The sequence below is a fragment of the Chanodichthys erythropterus genome, chromosome 23 (assembly GCF_024489055.1).
Source record: "Chanodichthys erythropterus isolate Z2021 chromosome 23, ASM2448905v1, whole genome shotgun sequence".
Taxonomy (NCBI): domain Eukaryota; kingdom Metazoa; phylum Chordata; class Actinopteri; order Cypriniformes; family Xenocyprididae; genus Chanodichthys; species Chanodichthys erythropterus.
In genome coordinates this window covers 4,780,315-4,795,628 of record NC_090243.1, presented here as the reverse complement: position 1 = coordinate 4,795,628, position 15,314 = coordinate 4,780,315, and the positions used below count along the sequence as shown (strand labels likewise).

The 15,314-nt window shown below is 41.1% G+C and overlaps 1 protein-coding gene across 2 annotated transcripts in view; it reads right to left on the bottom strand.

The window, feature by feature from the left end:
• neto1l (neuropilin (NRP) and tolloid (TLL)-like 1, like) overlaps nt 1–12,346 on the bottom strand; it is a 128,844-nt gene extending 116,498 nt beyond the window's left edge. Inside the window, exons 1-4 of one of the 2 annotated variants that reach the window (XM_067377801.1) lie at nt 12,304–12,346; nt 11,201–11,254; nt 10,980–11,114; nt 8,154–8,402 (exon numbers count right to left, since the gene is read on the bottom strand). In XM_067377801.1, the coding sequence (XP_067233902.1) occupies nt 8,154–8,402; nt 10,980–11,114; nt 11,201–11,254; nt 12,304–12,331 (466 nt within the window). In that variant the 5' untranslated portion in view covers nt 12,332–12,346. The remainder of the gene's footprint in view (nt 1–8,153; nt 8,403–10,979; nt 11,115–11,200; nt 11,255–12,303) is intronic. The other variant, XM_067377800.1, reaches the window with a different exon arrangement.
• Between the last annotated feature and the right edge of the window lie 2,968 nt (nt 12,347–15,314).

Sequence of the window (15,314 nt, the reverse complement as noted above, 5' to 3'; positions counted from 1 at the left end):
TCAGCAGCCGCGAGACTTGGTCGACGAAGCTCAAGCCAAGCAGAGAACTGCGTCTAAAAAGACTGTAGAAATTCCAACCAGTTACCCAGACTCCGATCACTGTCCAGAAACCTGTCCTTATCTTTTTGAAAGACTGAGAAATGAAGCTGAAAGACAAACTCAGACTCTCAAGTCACAAAGATGTGAGCTGAATGTGCAGTCGCACAGTCCAAATGAGGTCCACCTTGAACACACAGCTCCCACACACCACACCATTGGTCGAGTGAGCCTGGTACCTCCTGTGTGCGTAGCGCAAATGGACACGTTTCTCTGTTCCACTCACAAAGACCTGCTAGACTGTTTTGAGCCCTTATTGAACGCCAGACCACTGAAAATCTGGGCTCAAGTGTGTGAACTTCTGCCTTCCCAGTCACCCAGGCCACCTGAGCCAGACGGTCAGGTCACAGAGGTCGCGGGAAATCTCCCAGCTAACCGCGGGAACCCGGTCTTAGAGCACAGTTCAAGTTCGCTACCCGGCACACTTCAACCCACCATAGACTGTAGCTCCCTCTGCTCCAAGGTCATGACAGACTCACAGCTGAATGATGTAACTACGACAGACATTATTCTCACACTGTGGGCAGACAACTCAGCCTTCAGCCAAACGCTGTTAAGTGCCCTCATTGAAGGAACACCGGACCTCCCATTTGTCAACATGCAAATACGCTTCCCATTGGACTTTCGTCTGTCAACCATGATGACCGTCAAGGACATCTGCGTTGTGAACTTCAAATGGAACAACCGGCATTTAACCCATCACTTCCTGGTCCTTCCAGACATCCTGATGCACTCTAATGCTCATACGGACAGTGCAAATGAGTTGTTGTGGGCACCAATGACTGTACAGCCTCCTGTTGTTCCTGTCAACACTGCCAACTTCCTGTCAGGCCAGACTATCCAACAGGTCTGCATCCTGATCAACATACAGGAACCTGTAGTACCACCTTACACCAAAGGGGGTGCTGTTTGGATCAACATACAGGAAATTGTAGTACCACCTTACACCAAAGGGGGTGCTGTTTGGCTCAACAGGCAATGTGGTCAAACCCTAAGCCACATGCTGGGCTCCTTCACACTGTCACCTGAAGGCGTGGAACTTGGACTTGCTCTAAAAGCCACACCGCTAACTGAAGTGTCACCCTACGTAGTTCACAGCTGGCTCAACGAATGCATGGTCACAGACATCAGCATTCCCAAAGCCCACCATCTAGAATGGATAATGGACCACGGCCCCTATGACTTTGAACGCAAGTTAACAGTCATTAACTTAATACCAGCTGCCATGGTCCCAGAAGGAAGCTTAAGCAACACAAGTTTCACAGCATCCTTCAAGAGCATCTCCATCACTTCCATCAAACTGGTACCCACAGAACAGGTGCACAGAACGGAGCTGATGGAGGACAAACACCTTGCAGTACCCACAGTCGCTAACCAGCCTGCCTGGGAAACTCAGGAAAGCGCTGCACCTCTGACAGCCAACCTGACAGCTAACACCACAACAGAGGAGCCCTTCCCAAGGTTTGAGCCTAAAGGCCAACAGATCCAGAAAGATGCAAGTGCGCTAAAGAATGATGCAGACTGTCAAAAACTCAGAAACGTCTTGCACAAACTCAAAGTGACATTTGACAAAGACCTTTTATGCTGTGGTCTCACTAAACTTCACACAGTGCATAGTGCAACACACCCAAATGCTCCTCCCACCTTAATCAGGCAGTACGAAGGTCACATCGCCCCCACATGAACCAGTACAGGAGGTTGTTCATTCAACAGAAGGAAAAGGTGTTATCTGCCCATGCAACAGCACCTATTCAGCCCCTACCTGGTCCATTGTCAAACCAGACAGCAAGTGGCGACCCACCAGCGACTTCAGGAGGCTGAACCAGCAGGTGCCACTGCCACAACGTGCCAGAAAGCACAAGTCTGCACGGAGCGGAGATTCAGCTGCCTGTCAAAACTGCTATAACAGCACACCAGCGTTGACACTTCAGATACTGGTACCCCAACAACAGCGACCAGCCTGTCACAGATACCTCAAAGAGAATGCGTGCCAAGGAATGCCCACGGCCTACGTCGATGGACGTTCCTACAACCATGAGGGCATCCCACAGGCAAATGCAGGGGTACGATGGTTAAGAAACCAACCCTGCCAACCACAGAACAGCAGGTGGGGTCCCCAGTCATGTCAATATGGTGAAGCAGCAGCTACCCTCAAAACCCTTCACGTCTCCTCAGCTCATAACATCAGGGAACTCATGTGCACAGACTCACACGTTGCCAGACCTTGTTTCACATGCCATCTTCTGGGCTGGAAACAAACTGGTTTCAAGACTGAATGCAACAAGCAGGTGAAACATCAACACATGTTCCAGACACGTGATCACCTCACCCAAGCACACGACATGATCATTTACTGGGAAAAGGTGAAAAGATGCTTGAAGCAACCAGGGCGTGACAAAGGTGTGAACGACCAAACTAATGCCCTTGCCAAGACTGGCACACTGCATAACAAGCTATGGTCACACCCACCCCATTCACCCACCCTTAGTGTGGCAACAACAACCCGCAGCCAGCGGACTGTTCCTGCAACATTTCCCACCTTACTGCCACTGCCACTGACAACCAAACTTTCCAACATTTCCATTCGACATGTTTTGTACCACCACTCAGACCCCTCCCAACCTCCCGTTCCCGGCATCTGGTCCCACGGCGGCCCCTAGCAACAAACGACTGCACGAGACCGACCACATGCTGCGTGTGGGAATAAACTTTCTAAAGTATGTCCCTGATGTCCTCACAGCGCCAAAGCTTGTACTGCCACAGGGCCAAAAGGGGGTGAACTGATATACACCCACGACACACCATGTGCCAAACACCATGGCACCAGAACTACGGACGAGACATTAAAACAAGTGGCGCACTGGCCCAGCATGCAGCAAGATGTGGCAGAGCACGCCAGAGGATGTCAAGTTTACCGTCATGTCCAGACTGCAAACGCAAAGCACCGAGCTTCACTGCAAAACCGAGGAATCACATTTCCACGGTCAGTCGACCAGAAAGACTGGACGGTAAAACCTCCTCTGATGCTCATGGCCATCACAGACACCGTACAGGAGTCAACTCAGGTGTTCCCCACAGAACTACTGATGGCACGGCAGGTGCCACTGCCGTTGCATCTGTACCAACCAGGAGACTTGAGTCTCATCACAGCCTGCTCCCCTCATCAGCAGCACAACAAGCTCCGCCTACAACTGAGAAAGCAACTCGCAACACAGAGCCAAACCCTGCAAACCACCTGCAAATCCTGGAAAGGTATTGCGGTGGTTCTCCGCACTCACAGTTTCCTGCTGATCCAAACTGCGAACTCAAGGAAGCAACTGTTTACAGTCCTCCAGAATGACTTTGCCCAAAATCAGCTGGTTATAGCTCTGTTGACAGACCTGCTGCGAGAAATTAGCTTCTCTATGGACAGAGTGGCTATGAATAGGAGTCCTCAGTATCCTACACAAACTGTGCTGGACTTTGCTACTGGCAGACCCAAAGACATGGTCAATGTCAGGTGGCGGCAACGTAACACCCATGCCAAGAAACACACCTCAGTTGCGGTAGCCTACCACAACAGCAACCCACGGCTGTGCCCGGCTCCCCACTTTCGCAGGTGTAGTTTCACCAAAGACTTTCAGTACTTCTGCCCAAACCAGCTCTTCCTCAGAAACCACACTGAAGGAATGGGCCGGTTGCAGCCCATGACCAGCGACACACGCTGCCCGGCCAAGCCTCGCACCCCAGTTATCGGAACACAAGCCGAGACTGTGGGTGATCGACTGCTCATCCACACCCCCACTCATGCTGCCATCGTAATCTACAATCAGCACAACACCGCCACTCATGTCAGGCTGCCCAATCCAAGTAAGAGGATCCATTTACCCTGAGTTCCATCCTTTATCACAGCCACCTGGCAGTGCACTGTCTCTCAAGCAAAGAGGACCAGTCAGAACTGGAAATCCCATCTTCCCCCAGGGATCACAATCACACCTTAGATCCAGGAATGGAACTGAGGATTGACAAAGGGGGGTCCCAGCTAAGTGACAGTACTCCCACTGATGCAGCCCTCCAAGCACTCTCACGACTGCCTGTCCTGACCAGCTCACCTAGAGCCCGAGCTTGGACTGCTGCCAACACAATCCGTTGCCTCTCCGTGGCAATCAAGTACGCACTCGCCCTGGGCCTGGCCTTCATCCTATCCCAAGGGATCAAAGGGATGCAAGAATCCACGGACAGGTGCTTATCTGCTCTCCCTCAAGGACCAGTAGGAACCACCTGCTGCGTGACCATCCGGATCCATGTGCCATCGAACTTGGTTACCGTCCAACGAAGTCCGCACAGGAACTTCGTTGGCCGAAAGGGGGAATCTGTAGCGTATGCACACGTATCAGGATAATCAATAAACTTTGGAATGTTCAGAACGCTTTTAGCATGCTGGACTGGGTTGTAAAACCCCCCAGAGACTGACCAGATCCACAGTCCAACACCCCACACACACAGGGACACACAAAAACACACACACAGACAGACACAGAAACACACAATCATACATTTTCAACTGTATTTGTAAACTACCACTATGCTGAAATATATATTTCATATATTTTTAGGGCCTATGCATGTTTCCTAGTGTTTAAATGAGTGTATTTGTGCTAGTGTGCATTTTAACGATATAATTTTGTCTGTAAACCATAACTTCTCTCCTATGCCTTTCTGACCTATCGAGTTTGATCTCGTTTCAAAGCTCCGGACTCGAGCTATTCATTGAGACATGTCACCAAACGGACAAATGTATTTTTCTATGTGTTTAATGATACTGTGAAGAACACACTCCGTTTGGAGATCTGATCTGAGAGTCATAAATCATTGGATTAAGTCGTGAGGCCAAACAATGGGAAAGCTTTCCCGCCAACTTTGCACCCATGTTATTGGCTACCCCACCTCAAGGAGGTGTGTCGGCTTATCTGTCATAAAAGCAAAGACGCACAATCTCTTGTGTTCTCTCCCGATTGTCTCACGAGCATCTCGTGCACGTTTTTCCCCGGACCCTCCGGTGACCACGCGCTGTCATCGCGCTCAGCTTCGGGATCGCCATCTTCCAGCGAAACTCACTCTCGTCCTCAGTTCAAACCTTCCCGCTGAACGGAAGAAGCCAACGAACTGCACCAGCGCTAACCTGAAATTCGACACACGCAACCAATGCAAGTATACTGCCGTTTCTCAATCTTAGATGATGAAACTGATTTCCGTGCTGGCTAAGGACTGGTTGTGAGGTTGCTGCCTTCTCTCTCTTTCCTTCTCTACTTCTATTCTTGTACATAGGTGTGTATTTTCTTGTATATATATTTAGATGTATAACCTCTGTATTCGTAGTTTGCATATATTAAAACGTTATTCATGCTCGATTGTTCTGTTTGTTCTTTCAGCGGAAAACCCAAGTCACTTTAACGTTTTTTCGATCGCTTTATGCTTTAGTTATTTTCATGGCCAGAGAATAACTCCGTTTATAATATTCTGTGAGGGACTTAGTTTGCTGGACAAACGAGCAGTTTCTCTAAATAATTATTAAACCAGAACTAATCATATATGTAATTGATTATAATTCGTTGTAATTGATTCACAATATATGTTTAATTCCCCGTTGGGTCGATATATGAATCATAATTTATTCATAACCTTATGAATTATTATATTCATATTTCATCCATAAATTGATTAATAACCGCTACACATTCGTTACAATAGTTTCCTGCTCCATGAAATCACCCGCCTCTGACGTCATGTTTCCTCATTGGTTGGATACAGAGGTGCTTCATGAACACAAAATGCAGAGGGTTCCCATCACGTCATTTGACGTAGCGTCTCGTTCCCTTACTCAGGGAACAGGGGTTACATCTGTAACCCGAGACGTTTTTAATCGAAAAGAACCAGCTCATAAGAGGCATTAGCTCAGGACTTCACACTTAAGGTTCTGCAATGTAATATATGACGTATTTAGTTTGGTTTAGTACAGTATTTTGTCCACAAGAATGTGTGAAAACTGTTAACGGAAAGAATTGTCATGGAAACATTTATAGCAATAGCCAACAATACATCAATCGATTTTTCTTTTATGCCAAAAATCATTAGGATATTAAGTAAAGATCATGTTCCATGAAGATATTTTGTAAATTTCCTACCGTAAATCTAACTTTAAAGGTGATTTTCTCAATATTTTGATTTTTTTTTTTTGCACCCTCAGATTCCAGGTATTCCAGTAATTTTTAAACAATTTTTAAAAAGTGAAATTTAACACCCTGAGAATGAGACGTCTGATAAAAATCAACCATTTTGCAATGTGCTACATATTTTCAAAGGATTCCTTTGAGGGTATGTGAAATCAATTATATGCGGAATGATGTAGTTGTTACCACTTAGCATCTTATTGGCAATTTTTAAACAATGATTCACGGTTTCCAAACCTTATTTATACTGACTTGTCCAGGCCTCGAATCACACATTTAAACTGATCCATTTCAAGTTGATCACATAGCTCTACACTAAAAAAAAAAAAAAAAAAAAAAGTCTGAAGAACAGATTTGTAAGTCAGTTGCACTTTAACTGATTTGATATGAAGCAAGCGCAGTCTTAATGAGGTCTGATACATTTTTTTTTAGAAGTTGCGCTACCAGAGCCCATAAAAAGCATGATGAAAAAAACTCCTCCTCTCTCACACGGCAGACTGATACATATTTGATTGAGTGGTATTTTTGTGATAATAGGAAGCATCAATTTTGAGCTAAATATAGTAATGTTCCTTTCTGTAGTGATAAAATGTGAAAAATACTACGGAAGTTGAATACATGCAATTTCAATCCTTCCCCATTCCCTGCTTTTCATTCATCTGTTGTACCTTCTGCATTAGCATGTGTTACCATTGGCTGCAGCAGAGCAGATGCACTCTCCACTTTTTTTGGGGGGAACATCAAGGGAAGTGAATTCAGGGACTTTTATCTCCTTAATTATGTAAATTATATGCCACTGATATTCCTTATCAAGACTAGAGGAAGCTGTGTTTCTTCCCTGGCAAGTTGCGAAGCGAGAGCATGAATCCATTCACGCTGAACAGTTTCTCCAAACTTGGCGAAGGAATTTCCTGCTAATTCACAAAAGGATGGAAAAAAAAAATCCTCGGCTCATAACTCAGTTCTCAGATACGACTGTAAATCAGTGCTGCCTTCAATTGTGTGCTACTTTCTCTTGCACCCAGTGCCACAGCTGTGTAATTCATCTGCAAGGCCCTTAAAGCTCGACTGCTCTGTGAAATTCTTCAGCATTTACAACTTTAGTTGCAGCTTTATTCAAATATTGCTTTTAGCATTCTTCGCACAATATCTATCACTGTTCAATTTGCACACCATTTACACAAACATTTCTCACTTGAACTCAGGTACAGTATTATTTGCCGCTCACTTCAGAGATTCAATTTGAAATCAAAGCAAATGATCAGAAAGCAGTGAAATTTAACACCCTGAGAATGAGACGTCTGATAAAAATCAACCATTTTGCAATGTGCTACATATTTTCAAAGGATTTGAGGGTATGTGAAATCAATTATATGCGGAATGATGTAGTTGTTACCACTTAGCATCTTATTGGCAATTTTTAACATCTGAAGCAGGTCCTGGGAAGGACTGTCAGCATTCATTGTGGTACTAAGAACTGATCAAGGTAAACAATTTAAAAAGGTTTAGATGAATTAGAACATACAGGCTCTTCTTTATTGCAATAGAATGACTAATAAACTCAATTGCAGATTAGGATCATTGACAGAACCAACATGGACCCACTATAATTGCTATATGAATCAGCGGCTTGGATTTTGAAGAGTATAGTTACTGATTGCATCAGGAATTCAAGTCGACATGCAGGGGATCACAATAACCTGAGGTTACTGAGGATAATCCAAACCGGTTACAGAACTCTTAAAGACCATCAAGCAAAGCCAAAAACTCACTGGTGTAATAACTAATCAATCTTTCACAATCGTAAACATTACTGACACTGCATAAAGAAGTATAAAACATATGTACCTGCTGTGAAATTGTAGCTTGCAGAAAATCCCATGGCTTCCAATTCACCATCCGCAACAAATTTTATCCATAGGTAGCGGCCGCTCGATCTGATATATGGAGGGCTTTGCTGGCCGCAGTAGCGTCCAATTATTGGAGAAAAGCCAAAGGGCCCGTCCCGGACTTCAATATGGTCAAATTTACATTCCCATGAAGGCTCTATTGAATACTTTTCATCAAAGAAAAGATCAATGCATTGTCTCGGGGGAGCTGCAAAGGGGGAAAAAATTCATGAAGACTGACAGCTGTAATTTATGATAGATGATGTCATATATCCAACATACTCTCTTGGCAATACATAACTATATTACGTTTTGGCAAATTGGTGGCTAATTCTTATGAATTTGTACAATCTAATTCATCCCTTTTTGCACTGCTTATGCCACTCTAATAGTTAGGTTTAGGGTGGAACTTAAAGGGTTAGTTCAACCGAAAATTAAAATTCTGTCATTAATTACTCACCCTCATGTCATTTCACACCCGTAAGACTTTCGTTCATCTTCAGAACACAAGTTAATATATTTTTGATAAAATCAGTGAGGCCTCCATTGACAGCAAGATAATTAAAACTTTCAATGCCCAGAAAGGTACTAAAGACATTTAAAACAGCTCATGTGACTACAGTGGTTCAATTGTAATATGAAGTGACGAGAATACTTTTTGTGCACAAAAACAAACAAAAAAATGACTTTTTTCAACAATATCTAGTGATGGGACTGTATGAAGCTTTATGAAGCTTTACGAATCTTTTGTTTCGAATCATGGGTTCGGAGCATGTAACAAACTGCCAAAGTCATGTGACTTCAGTAAATGAGGCTTCGTTGCATCACAAGGGTTTCAAATTTCAATGGTTCACGTGACTTTGGCAGTTTGATACACATTCCTAACCACTGATTCGAAACAAAAGATTTGTAAAGCTTCGAAGCTTCATGAAGCAGTGTTTTGAAATCTATATATATTCTCGTAGCTTCATAACATTAAAGGAACACTCCACTTTTTTTGAAAATAGGCTCATTTTCCAACTCCCCTAGAGTTAAACAGTTGAGTTTTACCGTTTTCGAATCCATTCAGCCGATCTCCGGTTCTGGCGGTACCACTTTTAGCATAGCTTAGCATAGTTCATTGAATCTGATTAGACCGTTAGCATCGCGCTTAAAAATGACCAAAGAGTTTTGATATTTTTCCTATTTAAAACTTGACTCTTCTGTAGTTACATCGTGTACTAAGACCGGCGGAAAATGAAAAGTTGCGATTTTCTAGGCTGATATGGCTAGGAACTATACTCTCATTCAGGCGTAATAATCAAGGAACTTTGCTGCCGTATCATGGCTGCAGCAGGCGCAATGATATTACACAGCGTCTCTCACAAACGTCTCCATGGTTGCAAGGCACATTCCCTGTGCAAGCAGGGGCTCACAGGCGCTGCGTAATATCATTGCACTGCTGCAGCCATGGAACGGCAGCAAAGTTCCTTGATTATTACGCCTGAATGAGAGTATAGTTCCTAGCCATATCAGCCTAGAAAATCGCAACTTTTCATTTTCTGTCGGTCTTAGTACACGATGTAACTACAGAAGAGTCAAGTTTTAAATAGGAAAAATATCAAAACTCTTTGGTCATTTTTAAGCGCGATGCTAACGGTCTAATCAGATTCAATGAACTATGCTAAGCTATGCTAAAAGTGGTACCGCCAGAACCGGAGATCGGCTGAATGGATTCGAAAACGGTAAAACTCAACTATTTAACTCTAGGGGAGTTGGAAAATTAGCCTATTTTCAAAAAAAAAGTGGAGTGTTCCTTTACGGTTAAACCACTGTAGTCATATGAACTGTTTTAAATATATGTCTTTGGTAGCTTTCTGGGCATTGAAAGTGTTAATTATCTTGCTGTCAATGGAGGCCTCACTGAGCCATCAGATTTCATCAAAAATATCTTAATTTGTGTTCAGAAGATGAACGAAGGTCTTACTGTTGTGGAACAACATGAGGGTGAGTAATGACTGAATTCTCATTTTTGAGTGAACTAACCCTTTATTGCTTGCGTTATGTCTAAAAATGTGTATGAATCACACCATACAAATTCATAAGAAATTGCATCCTCATTAAATTGTTACATTTTCTTATGAGATTGGGTTGGGTATGTCTGCCATTATTAGTACGCAAAGCAAGTTTCTGAGATCAAAGGTGCATGGATTGCAACCACATGCATTTATTGCTACTGATAGACAAACCACAGTAACTTCACAGTCAAAAGGAATGAAGACTGGGAAAAAATATACATAATTAAGAGAAATTAGCTCCAAAAATTGAAGACCACATGGGTTTAACAGTTAGAGATAACAGATCTCATAACATTTGTAATCTTATTATGACAGTAAAAGACTATCACATATAAACCATCAGATTGCAAGACAATTGCTACTAGCTTCTTAGTGCAATTTGATTATCAGCTAGCAGCAGCACTGCAGCATACAGTCCAATGGATGTGACTGACAGACAATCCTTTTTTTTTTTTTTTTTTCAATTTATAGCGATAATGTAACTGATGTTCAGATATTGAAAGATTGTTGATCTATAGATCCTTCTGTTATGCAAATGAAACACTAGTGTTTATTAGTATCATAATGGCGCTGCATAGGATTAACAATCAACTGATTGCTCCTGCATCTTTCACTGTGAGTGCCACTGCACTACTGAACAGTTCAAAACCCCCCACCATCACAGTGTCACGTGAAAGATTTGTTTGTGAGCTGCATTTACTATTCAAACAAGGGTTTTGTTTTTGTACCTTCAATGATGTAGATGCATTCTCGCTCTGGGGGATATTTGTTTGGGTAATTGGGTGAGGTGAAAAGGCCTCCCTCTGGTTCTTTCACCCAGGTTCCACACTGCCCTGCCGGCTGTACTCCTGAATTGTTTTTCACTGAGAGAGAGCAGTCAAATGTCAGAGATTGCCAGGAAACATGGAGATGGCGAGTGGGTGGGTATTCTGTGACAAAACATCATTACCTGCTTCCTTCTTTGTTGCCCCAGACAACCCAAGCATGAGAAGACCTGCAACAACTGTGACAAAAGATTTAAGATCAAAACAGCATAGAATCATGTGGACTCATTATGAACATACAGCTGGACTGAATTATGTTGTTTTCACATATATTAATGTTGCACTAAATCACAAAACAGACAGAAATATTTTAAGGAATGTTTGAAAATCAGAGATCTGAAGCCTTATCCCTAAGGAATTTGGCATATACCTTGAAAAAGTTACTTGTACACTTATTTCTATTGGTTTTTAATAAAATACAAAAATAAATGCTAAATAAATAATTATATTCATTTATTTAGGTCTTTATTTTGCATTCATTTTTCAGACTGATTAATTTGCTATGGATGTACTGTAAGTTTGGGAAACACACACACACACACATATATATATATATATATATATATATATATATATATATATATATATATATATATATATATATATATATATATATATATATATATATATATATATATATATATATAAATATAAATTCAGCCTAAGCGGACTGTTTTGGAATATGTTAGCTGACTGGTAGACTATCTATAAACCAACCAACCTCAACCACCTTAAACTAGTATGACCAGCTGGTAGCCACTTTGTTTCTGTTCCTAGATGCTATGCTAACTTCAAGTAGCTAATAACCAGTAAGGAGCATCTTGGGCAAGCTAGCTGTAGAAACCAGCTACAAAGAACCAAGTAAAAACCAGCCTAACAACTTTGGCCGGTTTGTTGCTGGTCCAAAATGGTTTACCAGCTAATGGACCAGCAAATCACCAGCATAGACTAGCTAATAACCAATTTGCACCAGCTAGTGACCAGCTTAAGCTGAATTTCCCAGCAGGGAACAACATGTACGTGGGAAAATATGATATACTGTATGCTATAAGATACATATGCAGTTGCATCACTTACTTTAATTCTAAGCGCATTCAATTATTTTAATCAGTTTACAATCATACACAAAGTTCCTAAGGGAATAAAGGACACACCGGTAAATGCAGATAGACCTCATGCGTAAAATATAACAGAGAGAAGAGTGAAGTTAACCGGCAGCTGGACTCACCGTGAAGGAACCTGTTCCCATGTACCATGTCTATTCCTTTCACAAAGGGCTTTCTCAACTAATTCCATTTAGAGCGGAATACTTTCAGAAGAAAAGATGGATATTTGCAAAAAGAAAAAAGAAATCACAGCATATATGTCAACAGCCCTGAATTCATTTCACTATATTAATCAATGACAATGGAGATTCCAGCAGAGATCCACAACTATGCGTTAGTAGTTTCGTATAAAACCAGAAAAAGATGTAAACATTTCCATCCAAACCCCTCTGGTGCTTCTGATGGATTAATAGGTCCGTCATTAGCTTTTCCTGATCGCTCCACCTTTCCAGAGTCACCACGAAAAGATTCATAAAAGGTTGGAAAATCTTCCATCCATCTCTAAGGAACACTTGTCAGAATATCCTTTCCAATTCATTTTTCCATTGTTGAGCAAAACCAACTTCAACAAGAAAACTCACAGCGACAAGAAACGTGTTTGGAGCCTCATTCCAGTGTTTCCTCGGCAGTAAATGCAGTAGAAAATCCCGTTCCAGCTTCCCTTCACATCAAAGAGTTAATTCATATCATCGCTCCTCTCCGGCTATACATTATTTTCAGTTCTTTAGCAGAGTTGTGTCAACATGATGCGGCAGCACACGGAACTGTTCGTCATATTTCCACTAAAGATAATGCTGTAGATGATGTTCTTGAAGAGGCACCGCAAAGCCGGTCAGACTGCGGGATCCAATGAATCCAACACCTCACACGGCAGCACTAGAGCAAAATCAAGGGGGGTAAGCAGAAAAAAAACCTCTGTGTGAGGAAATAATACAAGCAAAGAGAATGATGTCTAGCCAGAACTACTATCAGCACCTCCTGCATAAACTGCACCTGCAGTGCTGGATTGGCGAAGAGCATCTGCAGCCTGCGGACAATTGGAGTGAAGTAGCGAAGCATGCAGACACTATAAATTCATTCGAGGGTTTATACCGGGCTCGTGTGAGACAGCCAATCTCTTCCAGGAAAAATCACTCAGTTTATCTGGCTTTAAAAATGTTAACTTCATTCATCAATTAACTTGAAGCGATCTAAATATGGAGGAATCACTCGAGCTGCGTTCTTTCCAGTGAATGAATGTGCGCAGCGTTAAGCTATTAGTTAACATGAGTTTGTTTTTCACGTGAGAATGGTTCGTAGAGTAATATTGTGTGTGGAATAATGAATCCTTATTAAATTATATTTGAAACGAATAATAACCTATCGCCCATATTTACCGCTGATAAAACCTTAACCACAGTCTGAAATAATTTTTCAAACTAATAAGGTCTTTTTCCTGTAAAATAGGTATCTATCTATCTATCTATCTATCTATCTATCTATCTATCTATCTATCTATCTATCTATCTATCTATCTATCTATCTATCTATCTATCTATCTATCTATCTATCTATCTATCTATCTATCTATCTATCTAAACCCAACACATAAAAAAGTCAAAATCTTGCTTAAAATATTATAAGAAAATTCTTTGAAAACAAAGCTTTGGTATAGTTTAAATTTCAATTTAACTACAAATAGAAAACTGTGAATTGTTCTACATATTTTTCTACAGATAGAATACATATATTATCCATAAATTAAAAGGCAATTACTAAAATAATGACTGAAAGAAGTTCATTTATGACAGAAAATCATAGATGAGCATACAGGTAAATCCTATTATTGCTGCACATTATAAACAAAGCTATATGCAATGAATGACAGACTCATTTTTGTTGCCTAAAATAGTTGCATTGTCATCACAATATTTTGGCAACCTCTCTCCATTTCATACCAGAAAGTACTTGAAAGTGCCATTAGACACAGAATTAGATTTTTTTCATTGCCGTATTTGATTAAATGCTTCTTCAAAGTTATAAGCATCTGAAGTGATTTTATACTGCAAATATACCTTTGCATTCATATTCCTTTCCCTGATGCAATAATTTCATCAACCATGTGTTGTTAGAACATCAGTCTCCCTTACCCCCTTCGGTTGTTATTTGGTCATCGTTGACTGGAAAATTTTACTTTATTGGAATGGTATGAAACTTGGTAAAGGTTTTGGCACTTGCTATGTGATCACACACACAAAAACATGGAGATGATTCGAAAAGGTTAAATAGTCCTGAAAAAGTCACACTTGTATTGTTTGACCGCACTGGAAATGAATGGGAGATGAATTTCCTCTAGTGGAAACCTTTGGTAATGCACCGAAATTAAATCTTACTACATAATTGATTTTTTTTTTTTTTTTTTTTTTTTTTTGAGATATCAACCTCACATTTGGAGCACAACTTGTTTAGATTTATGGCTTTGATATTCTCACAGTTTTAGAGTAAAACATGTTTTGGAAAATAAAAAATTCTAAAAATAGTTATGCTTTTTTCATAATAAGAAACAAACTTCCATAACCTTTTTTTTCCACTTTTTTTTTTCACTTCAGCAATAATCTGCCAAGTGTTCAAAACTATCTCCTTACCTTAGCCCGATTAACAATGCTTGTAATAATGTTTTATAAATAGAGTAGTTCTGGTAGGTTCCCGCAGGAAATTTGAGCATGTCACCATTCGTTTACATAAAGAAGGAGTCCCAGCAAGTAGGCTATATGGAATGTGAGGATGCTGCTGGTAGCGGATCATTTTTTTCTCACAGCAGCTGGAATAATTAAACTTATCATTTTGATGGTGGATTGTAATCCAGTAAGGTCCAAATGACAATCATCAGTGACAACTGGAGATTCACCCGTAGTCAAAAGCAAAAGACTTCAGACTGCGAAGTGGCTACAGAAATTGAAATCTACAGGTAATGCTAATACACACTAAATACACATAGTCACGCAATTCTGGTAACATTAACAATTTGAGAACTAAGTATACCAATAATAATAATTTGCACAGTTTGGCGTAATCTGAGCTAATAAATGATCGTTTGATTTAATCAGCAGCACAGTTTATTGTAATGCTTGTTTTTTTCTCAGTTGGTCAGAAC